Source organism: Globicephala melas, chromosome 10, assembly GCF_963455315.2.
Source record: "Globicephala melas chromosome 10, mGloMel1.2, whole genome shotgun sequence".
Classification (NCBI taxonomy): domain Eukaryota; kingdom Metazoa; phylum Chordata; class Mammalia; order Artiodactyla; family Delphinidae; genus Globicephala; species Globicephala melas.
Genome location: NC_083323.1, coordinates 15,795,194 through 15,816,829, shown reverse-complemented (window position 1 = coordinate 15,816,829; position 21,636 = coordinate 15,795,194). Strand labels below are relative to the sequence as shown.

At 38.3% G+C, this 21,636-nt stretch overlaps 1 protein-coding gene and 1 non-coding gene across 2 annotated transcripts in view; both read left to right on the top strand.

Moving 5' to 3' along the window:
* POLR3B (RNA polymerase III subunit B) overlaps positions 1-21,636 on the top strand; it is a 115,609-nt gene that overhangs the window by 55,025 nt on the left and 38,948 nt on the right. The window contains exons 15-20 of the mRNA XM_030856172.2: positions 1,876-2,038; positions 3,286-3,439; positions 6,382-6,456; positions 7,049-7,147; positions 12,414-12,541; positions 20,638-20,847. Coding sequence (XP_030712032.1) covers positions 1,876-2,038; positions 3,286-3,439; positions 6,382-6,456; positions 7,049-7,147; positions 12,414-12,541; positions 20,638-20,847 — 829 coding nt within the window. The remainder of the gene's footprint in view (positions 1-1,875; positions 2,039-3,285; positions 3,440-6,381; positions 6,457-7,048; positions 7,148-12,413; positions 12,542-20,637; positions 20,848-21,636) is intronic.
* LOC115853096 (U6 spliceosomal RNA) lies at positions 10,312-10,418 on the top strand. The gene has a single exon (XR_004039415.1). It is a non-coding gene; the product is annotated as a U6 spliceosomal RNA (small nuclear RNA).

Sequence of the window (21,636 nt, the reverse complement as noted above, 5' to 3'; positions counted from 1 at the left end):
CTCTGCTTCTTCTCCCGTTCCCCCAGGCTGTATCGTTTTTGGGGTCAGCCACGTATCTGGCAGAGAAATGTTGATGCAGCCATCAGAATGTCATCAGTATCATTCCCGAACAGTACCTACAGAAGTCTTTGATTTATTATCTCACCTAAATAGAAATATTGTCCAAATTTTCTTGCTTGTTTTAGTTTATCCCAAGAGTCAAACCAGGCAGTGAAGAGGGGATAAGAATATGAAGGAAAATTAAAGAGACCCATCACCTTTGCTCACAAGGAGCTCTTTTTAAGCAACTCCTTATTTTCTGTGGCTGTACTTTAAAGGACATCAGAGTCACAGTTGCAGCCAACTAGGAGCACACAGTCCAAGACCTAAGTTGGATTCCAACTCACTTATATAGGAAACATAAGCAGTTACCAGAACACTAAACCAAGGAGTTTAAATTGGTTCACATCCATAGCACCCACTATTTCCTGTGTCGTGGCCCTTTCTACTTCATGTTAACCACTGTTGGTTTCACTTGATTTTATGCCTTCTAAATTGTAAAATTCTGGAGGAAGGAACCGTGTTAGGTTCACCATTGTATCCCAAGGTCCTAGCCCAGAGCCTCATTCAGACTAAAGGCCCCATAAATATATGCTGAGTGAATAAAGAAGTTAAATATGACAGGTAAAAGATATCTGTTCCAAAGTGTAGGAATTAGTTATGACTTGGGAGAGGTGAAAAATACAAGTCCATACAGGGTTATAATTTTTAGAACTTATCATTCTTCTCCTGATTTATCTTAAACCATATGGAAATTCACATTAAAATTTTCCAGCTTGTCAAATTTGCATAACTTACACATCTTGAGTTTTGGAACACTAAATTTCCCAGAGATTGCTTCAACTAATCTAGATGAAGTACCTGTTTTGTGCATCACTACAGCAGATGGTTTCTAAGATTGAAGATGTAATCTTTACATGTCACATGTGTCTCAAGTGTTTTTGTTTTTTTCTTAATTTGCTGTATTACTTCCTTGTTTATATGTTTGCTTTAGATTTTTTTCCTCTGGTTGTATAGAAGTTTAAAAATATTTTTTTCATTTCCTTCTTACTTTGAAATAATTTCAGGCATACAAAAAAAGTTGCAAAAATAGTGCAAAGAATTTCCATGATCCTTCACCTAGATTCCCCAAATGTGACATCTTAGGTAACTATAGCACAGTTATCAACCTCACAGCCCCAGTTATCAACTTTCATAACCCCAGTTATGAAATTAACACTGACAACAATATTGTAATCTGTAGACCTGATTCAGATTTTGCCAGTTGCCCCACTGTCTTTTTTTGATCCAGGATTGCTCTCAGTTGTTGAGTCTCCTTAGCCTCTTATTCTGAAGCGGTTCTTCACTCTTTGTCTTTTATGACCAAGAAGCTTGGAGAGTACCGGCCAGTTATTTTGCAGACTCTTTCTCATTTCAGGCCAGCAGTTTTATATTTTTATGTATTCACAATTATCAATGTTTTCCTTTACTGTTTTTATACAGTGTCATCTTAATGACTGTGGTGTTCTGTTGTCAGGGAATAGCAATTTAGGCAATTGGTTTCTTTGGGGAGGGGACATTTATAATGTCATCATTATTTCCAGTTCAAATAGTACTGTGCTGAGCATGTCTGTGGCTAAATCTACGTTTATATCCTTGCTTTCTAGTTCAGGATAAATTCCTCTAGGATAAGGGGTAGGTATATCCTTAAGGCTTTGTATGAATCTCCAAAGTGTTCCCTACGAGGCTGTACTGCTTTGCCTTGTCACCAGTGGAGTGGTGAGCTATTTTCAAACACAAACTGTACTTTGTGTTACTCATGTTCATTCTTAGAAATGACTGTCTTTTGTTTTTTAGGCATGTGGTTTGGTTAAAAACTTGGCCCTTATGACGCACATCACAACTGACATGGAAGATGGACCTATTGTTAAATTAGCCAGTAACTTGGGAGTAGAAGATGTGAATTTATTATGTGGGGAAGAGCTGTCTTACCCAAATGTGTTTCTTGTCTTTCTTAATGGTGAGTATATTATGGAGACATGTTGATCCTAAACAGTCTGTTTGGGAGGGGGAGGGAATCGACTATTACCCATGTATATAGAGCACAAATATACTTTAATTCTGCAGTCAAATTCTCTGCCACTGAGCTGTACCCCCTGAGTATACTTTAATTCTGGACCCAGGTTGACATTAATTGAAAGGTAGAAAAAACGGTAACAGAAACAGTTATTCCATTGGCTGAGTGATCCAGGTTCTGAGACAATACAGCTATCAGAGCTAAAGGGTAGCTTTGACAGCTGGCAGCGTATGCACAGTGGAATGAGGCTCAATACGGTATCTTTAAGTTCAAGTTAAATATGTGAGACATTCTGCAGAAATAATCAGATCAGCCCTTACAGTGAGATGACTTGTATTCAGCCACTGAGTGAGTGATTGTCCGCAGCCTCTGGCGAGAGGGTCCCTTTCCTTCAGCTTCTGCTCCAGTTGCTTCTCTCATACCCCTTCCCACCCACTTGAGGGTCCTCCAGAGATGCTGCAGCAGGTGTGGCTTGGTGGCCTGGGTGCCTGTCCCCTCACAGGTGTGCTGCATGTGCTCATCCTGGCCTCAGCCCCCATTCTCTTCTCCCCCTTTTTCCTGCTCTGGGAGGCCTTCACCATTTCCCGCGTGGGCTGGTGAGAAGGAAAACAGGGCTGTTGGCTGCCTGCCTCGCTCAGTGAATTCTGGCAGCTAACGCTGAGTGAGTCCTTACTCTGGGTACTCACCCAGTACCTCTCTAAATCCTCACACTAGCCCTGGGAGCCAAAGGCCATTTTCCTCATTTCTCAGATGATGACAACAAAACTGGTTTAAAAATAGCAGTTACTAGGTGCTCTGTCCAGTTCTAAGTGCTTTCCATGAGATCAGCTCATTTAATCCTCACATCAACCCTGTAGAAGTGGTAGAGCCAGTGTTCAGCCCCAGGGGTCTGGACCCGAGTTCATGTCCCTGCACGGTGCTGACAGACGAGGAGACTGAGGCTGGCTTCACCAGTGTTATGCAGCCAGGGTGTGGTAGGCCTGGCCCTGGACCCCGGTCCCCACCCCGGGCTGCCCTTGACCACTCCACTCTGCTGCTGCCTCCAGCCTTGTGGACTGGCTGCAGGCTTAATAACAGTACTTCCAAATGACTGCTCAGTGCTGCTTATTGTTTTTGTTGAGTAGATATTTTAAATCCCATTAGATTTATTTTTTATTTCGGTCTTGACTATTCTTATTCTTTCTGCTTAGGTAACATCCTGGGCGTCATTCGAGACCACAAGAAGCTGGTGAATACATTTCGACTGATGCGAAGAGCAGGATATATCAATGAATTTGTTTCCATCTCAACGAATCTGACAGATCGGTGTGTCTATATTTCCTCTGATGGAGGAAGGCTGTGCAGGTAGATGTGGCTAGAAAGAGTTATTAAGATCTCTTTATGTTTGCTTTTGAAAGAAATGGACTTGTTTTTATTTTTGAAGCTGCTTTAACCTCTTTCATTGTTAAGATAAATTTAATTCACTTAGCAAACACCTCATGAATATGCATACTGGCTACTGGGGATTCAAAGATTAATGGGAGTCAGTCTCTGCCCTCAGAGAACTCAGTCCGCTGGGAAAGGCAGAAATAATTAGTAATAACAACCAACTCTGCGAGTAATAAGTGCTAGCCATTATTTATTATCTTAATAGATGTATTATGTGTAAGGCTTTAACTACATTCAACCCTATAAGGTTGGATTATTATTTTCATTTAACAAATGAGGTACCAGGGTTTAGTGAGACTAAGTAAATTACCCAAAGCCAGATAGTGGTGGAGTCTGTTTTTCACCCGGAAGTCCTTAGAATTCATTTGACTCCAACAGTGCTGATTTTACCCACTATATTCTGTTGCTATGAACTGACCTTTAAAGGATGAGTAGGATTGCTTTAAAGGATAAAGGAGGAAAGGAGAAAGGCTAAGGAATGGCAAGAATAAGAAACATAGAAGCATGAAGAGATACCGTAACATTAGATCCGGTAGAAGAGTAGGTGCCTTATATTCATTCCGCACATATTTAGGGGCTATTTTGTACAGGTGCTGTGTCTTAGGTGGGGTTATGAAGATGAACATGACATGGTATCTGGTCCTTCGGGGACAGGCAGGGACTTCAGCTGAGGATGTCACCTTGTTCCATAGGCCTTCACTTGATTCACCAAAGTCTGTCTTTGTGGACCTCAGGTAGTGTGAGGGCACAAGTCAGTGAGCTGGCAGTGGTTAGAGTGGTGGCAAGAGCTTGGAAGTCTGCCCTGCTGGGAGAGTGGACTGCCAGTGTCTGTGTCTGTCTGGCATCCTTGTTTCCTTCCAGTTACCCTCCTCATTCTCCTTTGAGGATTGCCCTTCCTCACTGGCAGGCTTCTTGGGACGGTCAGTCAGGTGCTCTCTCCTGCTCAGCCAAAGGACAGGCGGCTGACCCAAGCCAGGCCAGTCAGACCGTCTCTTCAGAGAGTTTGAATCCCAAAGAGAATAGCTCGAGGGAAGAAGTGGCTGGAACAGATTCATCCTGGCGGCGATGCATACAAGAGGCTGCTCATTACCCCTGCCTTTCTGGATCCTTGGGACTGTTCTGGCTCCTTTTCTTTCTGAGGCTGAGCATTGCACCTTTTCTCTTTGATTCTTATCCTTCTAGTAAATTCTTAGCCTTTTGGTAAACTCCTTAAAATTTTCTTCTTATTTTTTTGTAAATTCCATCTTTGCTTAAATCTGCCAGAGTTGGTTCCTATTCTTTGCAACCAAAGAGCCCTAACTGATGCTATACCTGTGTTTGAATCCTAATGTCCCACTTACTGACTTGTGTGACTCTGAGTTTATTACTTAAGTCTCTGGGCCTTGATTTCCTCAGCTGTAAATATGTAAATAACAGTGCCTCCCTAGGATTGATATAAGGTCTGGTAAGTGCCCTGTAGGGTGCCAGGCAAACACTGGATGCTTATTTATAGCTATTAACATGGCCCAATTAAGGGTGGGGAAAACACTGACATTTTCTAGCTTACTCTTTTTTAGGATTTTTCTTTTTCATTATATCCCACATAATATGGCATAGCCTAAAAGAAAACTAGTTCTTTTTTTTTTAGAAGTGATTGTATAACGACACAACATAGATCTGGCAGGAAGAATTAGTAGAATTCATTGAGTAAACTGAAAGGTAACTGAGGTGGCCAAGTGTGGTCCCCTCCCTCTCCTACCCCTGCTCTGCCATCACTTCTCAGTCTCTTAAGCTGAGCTGAACTGCAGCCCCAAATGAGGGAGGCAGCAGGGTCTCTGCTTCCCTGCCAAGGGGCAGCCAGGATTTTGAGGCAGTGTTGAGTCCCATGAAGAGTTCACCCTGTTCACTTTCCAGCAGCTTGTACCCCCTTTTGTAATTGTGCAGCTCCTCTTCTTAACTGTTTAAAAGTGCTCATTAGTCCTCAAATAGTTATTTGGACTTGAGGGTGGAGCGCACGAGTGTCTGCTGGTTACTTGCTCCTCTCTGTAAGAGCCGCTTGTCCAAATAGCAACAGCCCTTGACGTTTCGTGCCGCATGCCGTCCTTTGTGTCGGGTGTTTCCTCGTGGTGGCGAAGCCCTCAGAGGCAAATCACCGCTGACAGTTACAGGTTAATCTACCAGAACGTGTGGACCAAAGCTCTCTACCTTACGCCCATTACATCACTAAAAATCCCAAAGTGAAAAAGCTATATTCCCTGCAAACTCATACCTACTCTTTGGTTGTGTGTAGCTTTAAGTACCCTGCTAGTGTAGCCCAGGGATGTTTGTCCTAAAGCAAACCACTCTAGACAGCTGGAAGTCATCAGACCTTCACTACAAAATGCCATTGTTTTCCTTGGTGATGGTTCTCTGCCTGCTGACCTCTCCATACTCCCAGTATGAAATCAGGAGAGGCTTTTGGTATGATGGATGCATTTACACAGTTTTAAAAAATATATGATATTAAAGGTATTAAAGGTTTTGGGTTTTTTTTCTAGACTTTATTGAGTATCATTTCATACTGCTTTCTCATTCAGAACCAAATATTTCCAAAGGTACTTGGAGAAAGGACTGTGTGTTTATACATGTATATGTGCACACATGAGCTGGTGTGTGCGTGTGCACGTGTGTGTGCGTGTGTATGTGAGAAAGAGAAAATAGGCCCCTGTGCACTCACACTTGTAAAAAATACCTGGTGTCCTCAAGCACTCCAGAAATAAGTTTGATCGTATCTACCGCTTCCCTCATTTCACTATAGTAAACTTACTGATTTAATTCTTTTGTTGAACTACTGTAAATCTGTTTTGTTTTTTGGGTTTTTTTCTGTTTTTCTATTCCAGACCCTATATAATTGTTAAGAAACAGAAGGCTGCAGTCACAAATAAGCATATGGAAGAGCTGGCTCAGGGGTACAGGTAAATAGCCAAAAGCAAAAGTCCTCAGTCTCCTTAATACTCATTTATATGATCTAAACAGAAGTAATGTTAGTTGATCTGAGCTTTTAAGAAAAGTATTAACATATTTTCATTTTTAGTCTCTTAATTCCTCTCTACCAGCTATATCAACCTGTTAAAAACCTGTTCTTTTCTATGTGAACTTGCTTGGACATTGTAAAATATTTATCAATTTAGATCATGAGGATTACAGAGTCTTGGTGTAAATTAGCACACTCTTCAACGTTTCTAGGATGAGAAGGATATGTTGATGTAGACATCTGACGTACTGTGGGTCTCTCATCATATGGGGTTTTTAAAGTCATAGAAGGTATTTTTTAGAAGTGGGACCAGATTGACAAGAGTCACAGATGTTTTACTGTTTCTATTTTGGTGATTTGTGATAACTCTATGATCTAAGAATAACGTGTTTCAAATATCCCAATGTATTGATACTTTTGGGGAGAGAAAGATGCTTTGGGCCTAAATGAAAGCATGTATCTTCCACTATTGCATATAAAATACTGCAGTAAAATGCTTTTTAACAATGTCCATTTCACCAATATTTTCCCAGGAATTTTGAAGATTTCTTGCATGAGAGTCTGGTTGAATATTTAGATGTGAATGAAGAAAATGACTGTAACATTGCACTCTATGAACATACGATTAATAAGTAAGTAACAACCATAATTAAAACCTGTTCCGGGGCTTCCCTGGTGGTGCAGTGGTTGAGAGTCCGCCTGCCAATGCAGGGGACACGGGTTCTTGCCCCAGTCCGGGAAGATCCCATATGCCGTGGAGCGGCTGGGCCCGTGAGCCATGGCCGCTGAGCCTGCACGTCGGAGCCTGTGCTCTGCGATGGGAGAGGCCACAACAGTGAGAGGCCCGCATACCGGAAAAAACAAACAAACAAAAAACCTGTTCTGATGATAGACACTATCTTCTTTTTTCACTTCATCTTCAATTCTATTGTGTATTCCTAGTAGGAACTGTTAGAAGTATACTGTTAAGGAAGCATAACCCATAGTTTATCCCAGGAGTATCACAAAACTGCTAACGAATAATCTTTAGATTTAATTATCCTTCCTTTTCATTTTACACTCACTGTACATTTCTTAAAAGGAATTGCTTCTCTGATTTTAATACTCGATTACTGCCAAAATTAAACTAATGAATCAGGCTACATAATGGTGTATTTATCTGTTCCAGGGTTGATTTTGTCAGTGGATGTCTGAATTCCTGTTGTCAATGCAGGAATTCCCTACCTTGTATGTTGTAAAGATATCTCTAAACTTATGTGCAATATAGACATGAAATGGTGATATGTTCACAGTGTTTCTTCTAGAACAGTGATATTTTTAGAAACATCTTTGTTCCATTTGGAATACATTATAGGACATTTATATAACTTGCTGTCTGATGCATGTGGCTGAGGTACCACTTACCTGAAATTAGAATGTTTGCAATTATGCTATTAAATGGTTAGGGAGTTTAATACTGCCACCTGATAACTATTTTTGTCTTCAGTCAGGAAAGTAGTTTTCTGTTTTCCACTACCAGATGAGATATACCACTTTATTTTTGTCTTACTGTAATTTAATAAATAATGCTTTTCAGCAGAATTTTTATTCCTTAAAGGTATGAATCTCTCAAAGTACTATTTTTATACCCCTTGTTTAAAGATTGACTGGAGGGCTTCCCTGGTGGCGCAGTGGTTGGGGGTCCGCCTGCTGATGCAGGGGACGCGGGTTCGTGCCCCAGTCCAGGAGGATCCCACATGTCGCGGAGCGGCTGGGCCCGTGAGCCATGGCCGCTGAGCCTGCGCATCCGGAGCCTGTGCTCCGCAGCGGGGGGTGGGCCGCAGTGATGAGAGGCCCGCGTACAGCAAAAAAAATAAATAAATAATAAAGATTGACTGGAGAATTATATAGTAACCCCACAAATAACGATTCCATCCTGGTTACTCAAGCCAGAAACCTCAGTTTCAGCCTTAACTCCTCTTCCCCTCTACACCCACATCTAATCTCGTAACATACCGTGTGGACTTTCAAAGTATACCCGGAATCTGAGCTCTTTTCACCACCTCCACCTGCTGCCCTACTGCAGGCCACTGCCATTGCTTGTCTGGATCCTTGCAAAAGGCTCCTGACTAGTTTTGCACTTGTTCCCATATAGTCTGTTCTTTATAGGTCAGAATGGTCTCATCACTTCTCTTCTCAAACCACGCCCCCAGCCCCACCCCACCCAGTGGCTTTCCATCTCCCTCTGAAGTCCTTACAGAGGCCTTCACGTTCCTACAAGGAAGCTATGGCTGCAGCATCATCTCCTCCCTCTCCCCCCTCACTCTGTTTTAACCACACTGGCCTCTTCATGCTCCTGCCCCAGCCCCTCTGCCCTGGCTGTCCCCTCCACCTGGAACGCTGTCACCTATCTGCATGGCTCACTCCTTCACATCCTCCAGGTCTTCACTCAGGTACCACCTTCTCAGCGAGTTTCCCTGACCACCCTATTTAAAGTAGAAATCCCTCCTCTGACCACCCCTCTTTGCTGCTTTATTTTTCTAGTGCTTAAATCTTAAAATCTGTAAAACGTGTATTTTGTTGATGCATATGTGTATTGTCTATCTCCCGCCACTAGAAGCTTCATGAAGGCAGGGATTTTTCTCTGTTTTGTTCACTGTCATAAAGGAATATAACTATCAATATCACCCAATCACCACGCTATCCCATACATCAAATTAATTTATTTTAAAAATAAGAAAAAATTGGTATTAATTCATACTTATGACATTTGTTAAAATGTAGAAATGCAGAAAGTAATTCCCCATCCCGCCAAACTCCACCCTCCAGAAGTAACCAGTGCAAGTGGTTTAATATGTACTCTTCTAGATTTTTTTCTAAGTGAAGGCAAACATACATACATTTTGCAACTATTTTTCAGTGTCTTGATTTTTTAACTTAATGTAATTAACATTATCATCCTGGATTTTTTCCACATTAATGTATGTATATATATTTATATATATATATATAATTTTAATTGCTTTTTATGACATTGTCTGACTACATATAGATAACTTACTTAATTGTTCCCCTATTGATGACTGTTTAGGCTGTTTCCAGTTTTTTCACTATTGCAAGCAACAGGTCACTTAGTCTTAATTTGAGCTAAATTTAAGGCCCTTATGCATAGTGAACAGGAAGTCTCCTATTTCCTGTTCAGGATAGAAACTTAGGGTGGTTATAATTTTGAATAATAGTATTCCTCTCTGGTAAAATTCGAATCCAGACTTTTACAAAGTTTGGACTTTCAATAATTATTAGATAGTAAGATAGTATCTGATCTTATGTATGTTGTTGTCATGAAAAAAGAAGAAACTTAGATCTTTACCTTCTTCATTTTCAGCTTACCCCAATCTTTACATTGGAAAAAGTAGTTTTAATTTGCATTGGTCAAATTGGCAGTATATAAACAGAACAGTACATTTTAAACAAACTGTTTTATTCTAGGCTATAAAATGTCACTATAAGCTGTTTCTCTGTAAAAACCAGAAACAAAACCTAGAGCCCCTTCCCTCTCTGCTGACAAAGGCCTAAAGTGACTGAGAGGATTGAGGTTCTGCGAGGTCATAAGGTCAGAATTATATTCTTCAAACCAAGAACTACATGGAAAGCATCCTCTCTAACCAAACGAGGGACACAGTTCAATACATGTGTAATGAAAAACAAATAGCTGGATAACTGTATAAGTGGGAGATCTTTTGCCATGTACATTGCAACTAATTTTCCATGATGTGTTGGGTTATCTTGGAAATCAGTTCTCTTCAGAAGTACTGTAGTGCTTGCTTCGGCAGCACATATACTAAAATTAGAACGATTCAGAGAAGATTAGCATGGCCCCTGTGGAAAGATGACATGCAAATTCGTGAAGCGTTCCATATTTTTAAGAAAAGATGAACATAAGACAGATAATTATTAATCTATTTCAATTTCACCAGTCACATAAAAAAGAAGAAACATCTTCTTTGGAAAATTATGAAATAGTAAATAAGAACATCTCATTATATACCTATGAAGTATTATGTTGATATATAATGTATATTTAAATTGTAATACAAATGTAAGAGATGGTAAATCAGATCCTCTCAATTTGTTGATTTCAGTGGAATTTGGTACAATTATTTTGTATTTCAATTTGACTATCAAGAATAAAAAAAAAGTTATGTCATTTGGCTCAGGAAAAAAAAAAAGAAGTACTGTAAACTGTTGAAATTATGATTAAAGTTATGCTTCAGAAACACTTGAGGAAGGGACAGAAGGTCATTGGAGACCACAGATCCTGGATGTGAGATCTGTTACTTTCAGCAAGACCTAAAAACAGTCTGGCTGCCCTTTCCCATTCAGATAGCTGAGTTGCTTTATCATTTAGCCAAAACTGAATTTTCTGCAAAAACATATTATGAAAGTAACCAAGATTCTAACATCTACTACGTCAAGTCTTACTTTGTGCCCCGTATCTATAAAAATATAATGCAAGTCACCATATAACTTTAAGTTTTCTAGTAGCCACATTAAAGAAGTAAAAAGAAACAGATGAAATTAATTTTAATAATTTTATTTAACCCAGTGTATTTGAAAGATTATCATATCAACATGTAGTCAATATAAAAATATTGAGATATTTTACCTTTTTTTCCTACTAAGTCTTCAAAATCTGGTGTGCACTTACGCTGCATCTCAATTTGGATGCTAAATTTTCATTGGAAATACTTTTTTTTTAATGTATTTTATTTATTATTTATTTTTGGCTGCGTTGGGTCTTCATTGCTGCGCACGGGCTTTCTCTGGTTGCGGTGAGTGGGGGCTACTCTTCGTTGTGGTGCGTGGGCTTCAGTAGTTGTGGCTTGCAGGCTCCAGAGCACAGGCTCAGTAGTTGTGGCGCATGGGCTTAGTTGCTCCGCTGCATGTGGGATCTTCCTGGACCAGGGCTTGAACCCATGTCCCTTGCATTGGCAGGCGGATTCTTAACCACTGCGCCACCAGGGAAGTCCCTCATTGGAAATACTTGATCTGATTTCATAACATTTACAATTGAAAAAGTAGAGTAATACATGTAAGTGGTTACAAACATAACTAAAAGGTTTTAAAATAACTGAACTGAGCTATTTCAATATAAATTTGAGCTTTAAAATTAATGTAAGATAATTAAAATTAAGTAAAATTAAAAATTCAGTTTCTCAGCCATTCTAGTCTAACAAGTGCTCAATAGCCACACTTAGCTAGTGGTTACAGAATTGGTCCCCATAGGTCTATAGTAACTATTCTTAAAGGGGATATAGTCCTCTCTCTAAAATAGTAATACAACTTTCTCATTGATATACGTTGAAAAAGTGGGGAAAAGCAGGCCACTCATCCATATAGTTATATTAAAAAAAATTTATTTTTAAGACATTTTATTGAAGTACAGTTGATTTACAATGGTGTGCCATGTAGGTATTTTTGATACTGTATTTCTATGTGCTTAATATAGTAATTTCTTTAAATGAGTTATTATTATTAGTTAGTATGTAATGATGTTTTATTTTTTATATAGGCATTCCATATTGTCTCCTATCTCTTATATTTCTACAAATAAAAGTTTCACTCTTTAGTTTCACTGAAAAAAATAATTTGCTGTTATATTTTATTTAAGTATATTTTTCTTCTATCATTTTTACTAGCATCAAATTTTATTGTTATGAGGTTTTATTATTATATTGATATAAATGTATTGTATGTGTTTTATATATACATATATACATTTTTGTATGTATTTATGTAAACTTAAATTTTAAGTTTAGTCCTCAGGGACCTAGATAGTAATATTTTTTTATACCCTTTAAGAGATATTTATTTTAATACTTGGTGCCTAAGATGTCTGATTCTTAATTCACTTGCTAGAGATACCACCCACTTGGAGATTGAACCCTTCACTCTTCTTGGCGTTTGTGCTGGCCTGATCCCATACCCTCATCACAACCAGTCCCCAAGAAACACATATCAGTGTGCCATGGGGAAGCAAGCCATGGGTAAGAGTTCCTCCTTGAACTTGGTTCTAAATACTTGGATAAATAATTATGTCTTTATTCTTTTTTTTTTTTAACAGCTCTTTATTGGAGTATAATTGGAGTATAATTGCTGTGTTATTCTTACTTCACTAGTGTTGCATGTTGGGCCAGGTCAGGCATTGCTAACACCTGAGTGTTACCAAACTCAGGAGGTTGTGGAATTCTGCAGTGCTTGTAGGTGCCCCTGTCATGTCTAAAGCTTAAAAAAAATGGAGAAAACCTCTCTGAACTTGTACTCTTGACCAAACAAAGGGATATATAATAACTATCACAGAATTACAAGGGGGTAAATATAAAGAGAAAAGCTCTATATAAATGTAAGTAGTTAAGCAGGAGAGATGGAAGAAAGAGCAGGAAAACTCGAGGTTAAGGGAGGAGAGCAAAAGGCAATAGAGATAAAGATGCACAGTGTGTATTAGAATGTACTTAGTAATTGTCTGGGTGACAGTCATTGAACCCATTATATCCACGCAATTGCTCCTATAGCTCCTGAAACACTCAGTATGTGTCACACCATTTTCTGAGTTCATTTTCCTTTCTTCTTTCTGTTTTTCTTCCCTTTCATTCATTTATCTATTAATTTATTTATCATCCATAACATTTATTGAGCATCAATAATAAACCAATCATTGAGGCTGGAACCTTAAAATATAGAGATAACACAGAGCCCTGCCCTCAGTGAGTTCACAGTCTAGCAGGAGAGACCAACAAATACAACAGTAATTCAGTATAGTCTGATAAATGCCATAGTAGATGATAGCCAGAATCTAAGGGACTAAGCAGAAAAAACACCTAAGGTTAGAGAGTGGGTTGTTTCTGAAGCCTAGAACTGAACTGAGCCTTGAAAGATACTGAGTGTTTCTCACAGGTATGGAAACGTAAGCAAGCAGTGTGTGGGTCGTTTTGTATAGTATATGCTGTAGTATGGACATAGAATCGTGGTGGAGAGATGCCATATGTTGGGGAGTTTGAGTTTTGTCTTGAAGAGGATACAGAGAGGATACTAGCAAAAAAAGTTTTGCTTATAAGCTTTTTTTTGAAATGTTTTTAAAACTCATTTAAATCCTAATGAGGTTAATAGGTTTTATTTTCATATATGTCTATGACATCAATATGACTTGTCATCTCTGATTTAAAGTATGATACAAGGAGGTTCATAAAGAAACTGTTAGAGTTTTCTGCATTGCATTTGGGTAACAACCAGAATGCAGTTAGCTGCTCAGTTACTTACAATTAGCTGCAGTTGACCATAGCTTGACAATTAAGTCATTCTGTTTCTCCTACAGATAAAGAGTATGTATTTCCTTTCGAGTTTTTATATTGCCCTTTGGTTGGCAACAAAGACATAAGAAGCATGTTGTCCTGCTACCATTTACCTGAATGATGTAATGCCTGGACAGTTCAGAATAATTCCCAGTGGGAAAATCTAAACAGCGGCTCATCAATTTAGCCTTTCCCATTCATACTCAGCAGCAGTGTAGGCTGATTTCCCGCTTGTGCTTCTGACTTGCTAACAAGTTGAAATATACAGTACTGAATCCTGTGTGTCATGAAAGGGCTATCACTTCTATTGGGTTTACCAAACCATTTTGTTTCATGATGTGAATCCCAGCTGAAACAATACACCTTTTGTGTAGAACTTTCAGCAGAATTAACGGAAGACTAATCACTTCATTGCTAATGCCGCTCTTTAGTGTGTTTGAAGATTGAAACAGAAAGAGCTGCATCTATCTCCACTTGGCAAATCTTTTTTTTTTTTAAAATAAAGAAGTGATTGAATGAAAGAAACAATATTTTTATTTTTGTAACTCCTCTTCCTACCAAAAAAAAAAAAAGCCTTTTATTTTGTAGCCATGAGTATCTGAAACGTTCGGCTAGTTACCACACACAGTTAAGCAGGATCAGTGTGTACAGAAAGCCAATTCAGTGTCTGTAGAGTTCTTTTGTAGTTTTCTGTGTGAAGGTTTTTTTTCTCGTTTTGTTTTGAGTGTCATTTGCAATTCATTGTCTGTGTTTTCTGAGGTTGGTGTATTCAGCTGCTCTGACCCTGGGTCCTGCACATTTAGCTCCTTGGATACAATCCTCTGACGTGACTGCTGACGCTAGGAAGACAAAAGCCACTGAATATCTTAAGTAATAAAAAAAAGCCTTTGTTACTGTTTGTTATTATAAAACACCTGACTGGAAAGAAAAGCCATGAGATTAAAGTATATTTAAAGTTTGCACATGAGAAGGCCACCTTGCTCTTTGGACACTGTAGTAGCTGCGGAAGTATTGAGCGAGGTCTATAGGAAAACTCGCAAAAGGAAAGAGGCCGGCAGAGGGAGAGACCCAGAACAGAGACCCAGGTCTGAAGAACAGAGATCCAGAACAGAGACCTGGCTCTTTGAGTTGGACTTCTCGGATTCATTTTCATTGCCTGCTGTCTTGACAGCTGATAACTAAAAGTCACTCTATCCCATTTTAAATATTAGCCATGCTGAAGACTATATACATCTCAGAGATTCTGTGTGGATTTTCTAACATAATATTTTAGTTGCTGTTCATCTGTTAGTCCATGTGGAAAGTGAAAGACAAGATCCCAGAATTAATTTGCTAAATATTCTTACCAACCTGGAAGTTTACTATATACCTTTTACTACCAGTCCCTCCCATTCAACAGAGTGAAAAAAGAGAAAGTCATTTCCTGTCACTACGAAGGAGACCAAGACAGCACAAACCACAGAGACTGAGAGCCTTACCTTGTACATAAGAGAGGGCTGACTTGATTCCAACATGAAACACCAGCAGAGGATGTTTCCTAAATCTGAGGCTCTTTAAATTATTCATAAAGTTCAAGTTTCCACACGGCGTCTTACTGTGCTACTGGGGAACACCTCCCTTCCATGGATATGGCTCTGTTTGTTGTGACATGGTTCAGAGCAAGAAGTCAGGTAGACATGTGTGGAAATGGCAAGGTCTCCAGGTCACTCAGTGCTACAAGTGAAGGCTGTGTGATGGGGCTGCATTGTATGCTCTCTCCCTGGCGCCAGACGCCAAGTTCACATGAGTCACACTTTCATATCCTGCCCATTTTATTAGTTGGCAATCCTCTAGTGGAACACTTTCTCCTCTTTAAAAGGATCTTTTAGTCACTATCAGCTCGGTTAATGAATATGCATCACATACCTCCTCCAGCCCCCGCTCCTTCTCACCACCCCTTCCTCCTTCAACTCCAAATTGCTGGGACTGTTTTGTTTTTTGTTTTTTTAAAGTCAGGAGCTAATGCAACTTCTGTTTTGGTTTTTGTTTTCAATACAGTCGCTTCTTAAGTGGGTAGTTCCTTCTCTTGTATCCCCCACTTTACAGTAGGATGGGATGTACTAGAAATAGGCTGGAGAATTTTAAAGTATTAAAAACACATAATATACAAAGATCCTCATAAAATGTTGTTTCATTCTGCATCTCCTCTTCTCCCACTTTCTGTTTGAATTTTTTTTTAGACTATTTATTTTTTTATCCATTTGGGGATACAAAATGAAAAGGTGCCTTGACCAAATTATCCCTGGCAATTCTTTTTTAGAATTCTGTTGGTTAAAAAAATATATGATCATTGTAGCTATTTTAGATGTAAGCTTATGTGACAGTTCCTGAGACTAGAATGTTAATAATGAGCACTTAAAATTGAGGTAAAATTGAAGTTCATTATGTCGGGTTAGAGTTGGAGGTAGAATGGGTGGTATTGCAGGGTGATGGGTGTATATTTTCATTACTAATATTGTTAATATTAGTCATAATGAATGCTTCCACTTAGTGAATACCCAACTGATTTACGTACATTTCTTTTAAATCATCTTAGTAATCCTGTCAACTATAATACATACCTTTTTTGTTTCTGACAAGGAAACTGAATTCCAGTTTGGTTGAGAAACTTATAAGAAGTTACATTATATCTGTTATACCATGACATTTATAAAACTTACTAAAATTTTTCTCCACTGAAACTAACTTCTTTCCTCACTTTTTCCAGTTCGCTGTGGGTCATGATGAAGGTACCTTCCCTGCTAGACCATAGATTATAAGTTCCTTGAGGACAGGGACTATGTCTGTTATTTATTACTATATCCCTTGGGCCTAGCCTAGTGCCAGTTTAGTAGGTACTTAATAAATGTTTCAACAACGAATAAATCTCTGAGCACATTAAAATTGTTAAGAAATCAGATGCAGATTTTTGAAAACAATCTTTGAAATGAAGAACTAAGTTGGAAGACATACAGCCTGGTATTTAGACTTACCCTAAAACCACAGTAATGATACTGACGTAAGGGTAGACATATAGATCAATGGAACAGAATCCAGAAATAGACCCACACATTTATGGGCAATTGATTTTTGATGAATATATCAGGGCAATTTAGAGGAAAGGAAAATCTTTTCAACAAAATAAAATGTCTCAGTATCTATATAGAAAAAAAGGAACATCAGCGTCTACCTCATACCATACAAAAAGTTAATACAGAATGAATCACAGCCCTAAATGTAAGAGCTAAAACTGTAAAACTTACAGAAGGAAACTTAAGCAAAAATCCTTGTGCACTCAAATCACCTAATATTTCTTAGATAGAACACAAAAAGCACAAACTATAAAAAAAGGGAAAAATTAATAAATTGGACTTTCTCAAAATTAAACTTTTTCTCTTTGAAAGAAACTGTTCAGAATATGAAAGACACCGTTAAGCCACAGAATGGGAGAAGGTATTTGCAATACATATATCTGATAGAGGATTTGTATCCAATATATATACAAAGAACTCTTCGATAATAAGACAACCCAAGTAAAACGGAAACAAAAAACTCAGACACTTCACAAAGGAATAACCAATAAGCTTATGAAAATATGTTCAACGTTATTAGTCATCAGGTAAATGTAAATTTCTGTGAGAGATGACTGCACACTCATTAGAACGACTCAAATGAAAAAGACTGACATTCTAAGTGTTTGTGAGGATGTGGAGCAGCCAGAATGCTCACACACTGATGAAAATGTAACACAGTAAAATCACTTTGGAAAATTCTTAAGTTGTTTCTGAAAGTTAACCATACCCTCAGCAAACAACGCAGAAGGATCACTCCTATGTATTTATTCAAGAGAAATGAATATACAAAGATTTGTGCTTGAATGTTCATAGCAACTTTATTCACAGTAGCCCCAAATGGGAAACATCCCAAATATCCATCAACAGTTGAATGGATAAACAAAATGTATATTCATATGATGGAATACTGCTTAGCAATAAAAAGGAATGAACTCTGGTACACACAGCCATGTGGATGCATCCCAGAATCATGCTACATGAAAGAAGCAGCACAAGAGTGTACATACTGTATGATTCCATTTATATAAAATTCAGAAAATGCAAACTGATCTATACTGATAAACAGATCCTTGGTTACCTGGGGCCAGGGGCAGAGAGAGGGACCTTTTGGGAGTATTGGGAATGTTCTGGATCTTGACTCTGGTGGTGGTTTCACAGATGCATATATCTGTCAGAGCTCATCAACTTGTACACTTTAAATGGGTGAAGTTTACTGTAATTCAATAATATTGATTAAATAAAAAGAAGTTGGGCAAAGGAGGATGGAAAAAATAGTTAAATGTATAAAACTTCCTTTTATGTTTCTCGGTATACATTTTCTAAACTATGTGCATCCTTACTTTTTTTATCTCACTTTAAAATAATAAACTTCTTCACTGTTTTAACGTGCATTTACATACCTTGTTATGCCAACTTGTGACTCCTTAAGAAAGTTTTGATCAAGAAAATAAGAGTTTATAGGAAAGATTATGTCCTGGGTAGTAAGAAAATGAAATCATTGGAGATTATAGTTATACCAAAATGGGACAGTAGAAGGAGAATTCAGCTTATAGATATATTCTTGTTGTGTTAGTTATTATATATATGCAGTGCCCTTAAGAAAGCTGAAAATACTAATAGAGGCATCCCAGTTTGAGCACGTGCTTCACCACAGGCTAGTGTTATAATGTAATTTCTACATGACATTTTCTCAAAAAAGCTTGCTTATTGGTAAAAGTAACCAGTCATTCATAATTTTTATAAAAATTGTGGTGTGTGGTGGCATTTGGAAGTTTTATAATTTAGAAGTCATAGTTTATAAATCATGTTTTAACCTACACACCCGTTGTCAGTGCTGCTAAAGATGTGTATATATGTATACGCCTACAACTTCTTTAAAAAGTCTTTAAAGAAAAATTTCTGTTGAGATCACAAGGACCAAACTTTTGCGAAACCATTTTGCTGTTCATCTATTCGATGGTCAGTTGCAGTGCCCAAGAATTAAGTTCGGGGCCTGGTAGCACAATTTATAGCAGGATCCCATCTCTTTCACCATTGTTTAGAGGTGCAGGCAGCTATGCTTCCCTGCTGCATAATAATGCTCGTCTCAGGTTTCAGAGGACATGTTTGGCAGCCTAGTGGGACATTGCCTGAATCTTTGTCTCATTGGAGCTGAAATCTCAACATAAATTTGAAATGATTTCATGTAAAAGAACCAACTTATTGTCAGTGAACAATCCAAGCAGCAACAGTTTTCTTTCTAAAACAGGAAGTGATCTATTACCAGGTATCCTGCCCAGTTTATTAGTTGGCACTAAAATAACATTAATTGGCAATTTATAGTGTAAACTTGACAAAAATTTGATGAGGTTCAGTTTAGCTGTTGTTTTTCAGCTGACGCTTGATAAATTTCTAGAGACTTATGCACAAATATGTATTCTCATAATTTCATTTACTTGACATTTATTGGGCATCGGTAGTGAGCCCAGCACTGTACCAGGTGCTCGTTTCTTTAGAGCCCTACAGATGTCATTATTTCTTTCTATAGTAATCGTCAAGGAGTATTGTACCATACCATTTTTGCTGCCTGAATAGGTTATTTTCACCCCTGAATTGAAATCACCATTGATTTAATGACCATAAGAGAAAAAGGTAAAGAAAATAAATACTGGGTTTTGGTATCTGCTCACATTAAAGCTTAACTCCATTAAATGGCACGTTAACGTCTTGGGGTGGGTGAGGGTTGTAGATGCGCCACTCAGGGCAGGAAGGAAGAGATACCTGGGAGAAGCCCATGCTCAAGCTCAACAGTAGGATAAACATGAGTTTCCTGGTTTTTAAGGTCTCTGAGTAGGAGTGATTGTGTGTTCACAAGCCCAGGAGACTGAAAGCCTTTTCTCAGGCAGGTCTTTGAACCCTAATGCACCCCAATGGAGAAAAAGGAGAAGGGTAGGTAACATTCTGGTTTCACTTTCAGATGACAGTGATACCCCTCCAAGGTCCAATCAGGTGGAAAGGCTGATTGCTAAGGAGAGAAAAGCCTATCCCTGATTGGACAGGGCCCTGGATTCCCTAGGGGAAGGGACCCTGCCTTTCTCCATTTTATCTCCAATGCTGGGCACAGAGTAGGTGTTTATTAACTGCTTAATAAATGAATAGTTAAGCAAATGGATAAGTCTACTCTTCTCTGCTTTCACTCTCCTCTTCATCCTGTTCCCTCCCTTCTTTCCTGCTTTTCATTTAGAACATTTGTAATTGTTGATTTCTTTTGATGAAATGTATCTGTTTGTCCTACTGTATAAGCTTTTTGCCTCTCAGCACTGGGGGGGTGTTCTCCAATTGCAACTGGAAATGTGCCTGGAACATAGTAGAACCAAATACAGAATTGTTGACTTACATGTGAAATTAACCAACATGTGAAATTAACCACTGGAGACTAAAACTCTTCAAATGGGATCAATTTGATAAATCCAAAAAGTTGAAATTACTTAGATTAGTATACCTTGAATGTGATTTTTCTTCTTTGTAGGATTTTTAACATAACTGAGAAAAATTGTTTTTAAAAGTTGTTAATCACTATGAGAGTACTGCTCTTTAAATATTTGACCTGAAGATTTTCTTCATCTAATTAGTAAAATTAATGTGATTATCTCTGTATTCATTGGTACCTAATTATTTGATATAATAGAAAGTTGCATTTCATTTTCTCCAATATCAATGAAGGTACCATTGGATACAACCAGCGGAACAGAATTGATACTCTCATGTATCTCCTGGCATATCCACAAAGACCCATGGTTAAAACAAAGACTATTGAGTTGATAGAATTTGAGAAACTGCCAGCTGGACAGAATGCGACAGTTGCTGTGATGAGTTATAGTGGCTATGATATAGAAGATGCTCTTGTTTTAAACAAGGCTTCCTTGGACAGAGGTAAGTGAGTTTTCAAAGCTCTAACACCAAAGGTGCTTGGTGCAGATTTAGATACAGGCATGATCGACTTGAAAGTCACTTGATGTCAAAATGGTAATGTCAGTTTCAAGCGATTTGAATTTTATAATATACAAACAGGAGGTGGTGATGTCTTGGTGTTAACATGTTTTAAATGAATATTATATAGAGGTATTAGTTAAATATTAATAAGGAATCTTTTTTTTCCCCTTTATTTTAATTTATTGCTGACTTGAGACAATTCAACAGAAAATGTGTAAGAACTTGTTTATTTCCTAGCAGGAATTACAATAAGTGAAATATGTTTTTTGAAAATAGTTATATATTCAACAACAAACCTGTTTGAGAGGCCAGTAGCAATATTTGTATGTAAAAGGCTGTTTTTTAAATTGTATATCTCAACCCTATAATGCTGTACCTTTTTGTTAGCAAAATGATAAAAGTACACATACACAAACCCTGGCTCATTGTTTTTACATTTTTCTTCCCCGGTTTTGACAGTTCACTTTTGCAGGTCCCCAGGTCCTTCTGGTTTGTTAGCCATCACCTGATCCTCGGTCTGACTTCTGTCTTCATCATCTGTTTCTCTCCTTCCTCCCTGCGTACCCACTCTGCCTTCCCCTTCACTCTTCCTAGTTGCTAGGCAGCCATAATAGTACTCCTAGACATGTGTCTTTGGCATTAATGTTGGCTGCACTTAATTTATGCCTCTTTTTTTCCTCCAAATGACAACAGCCATGCTTTAAAACTAGGTGTTTTCCTTTCTGATTA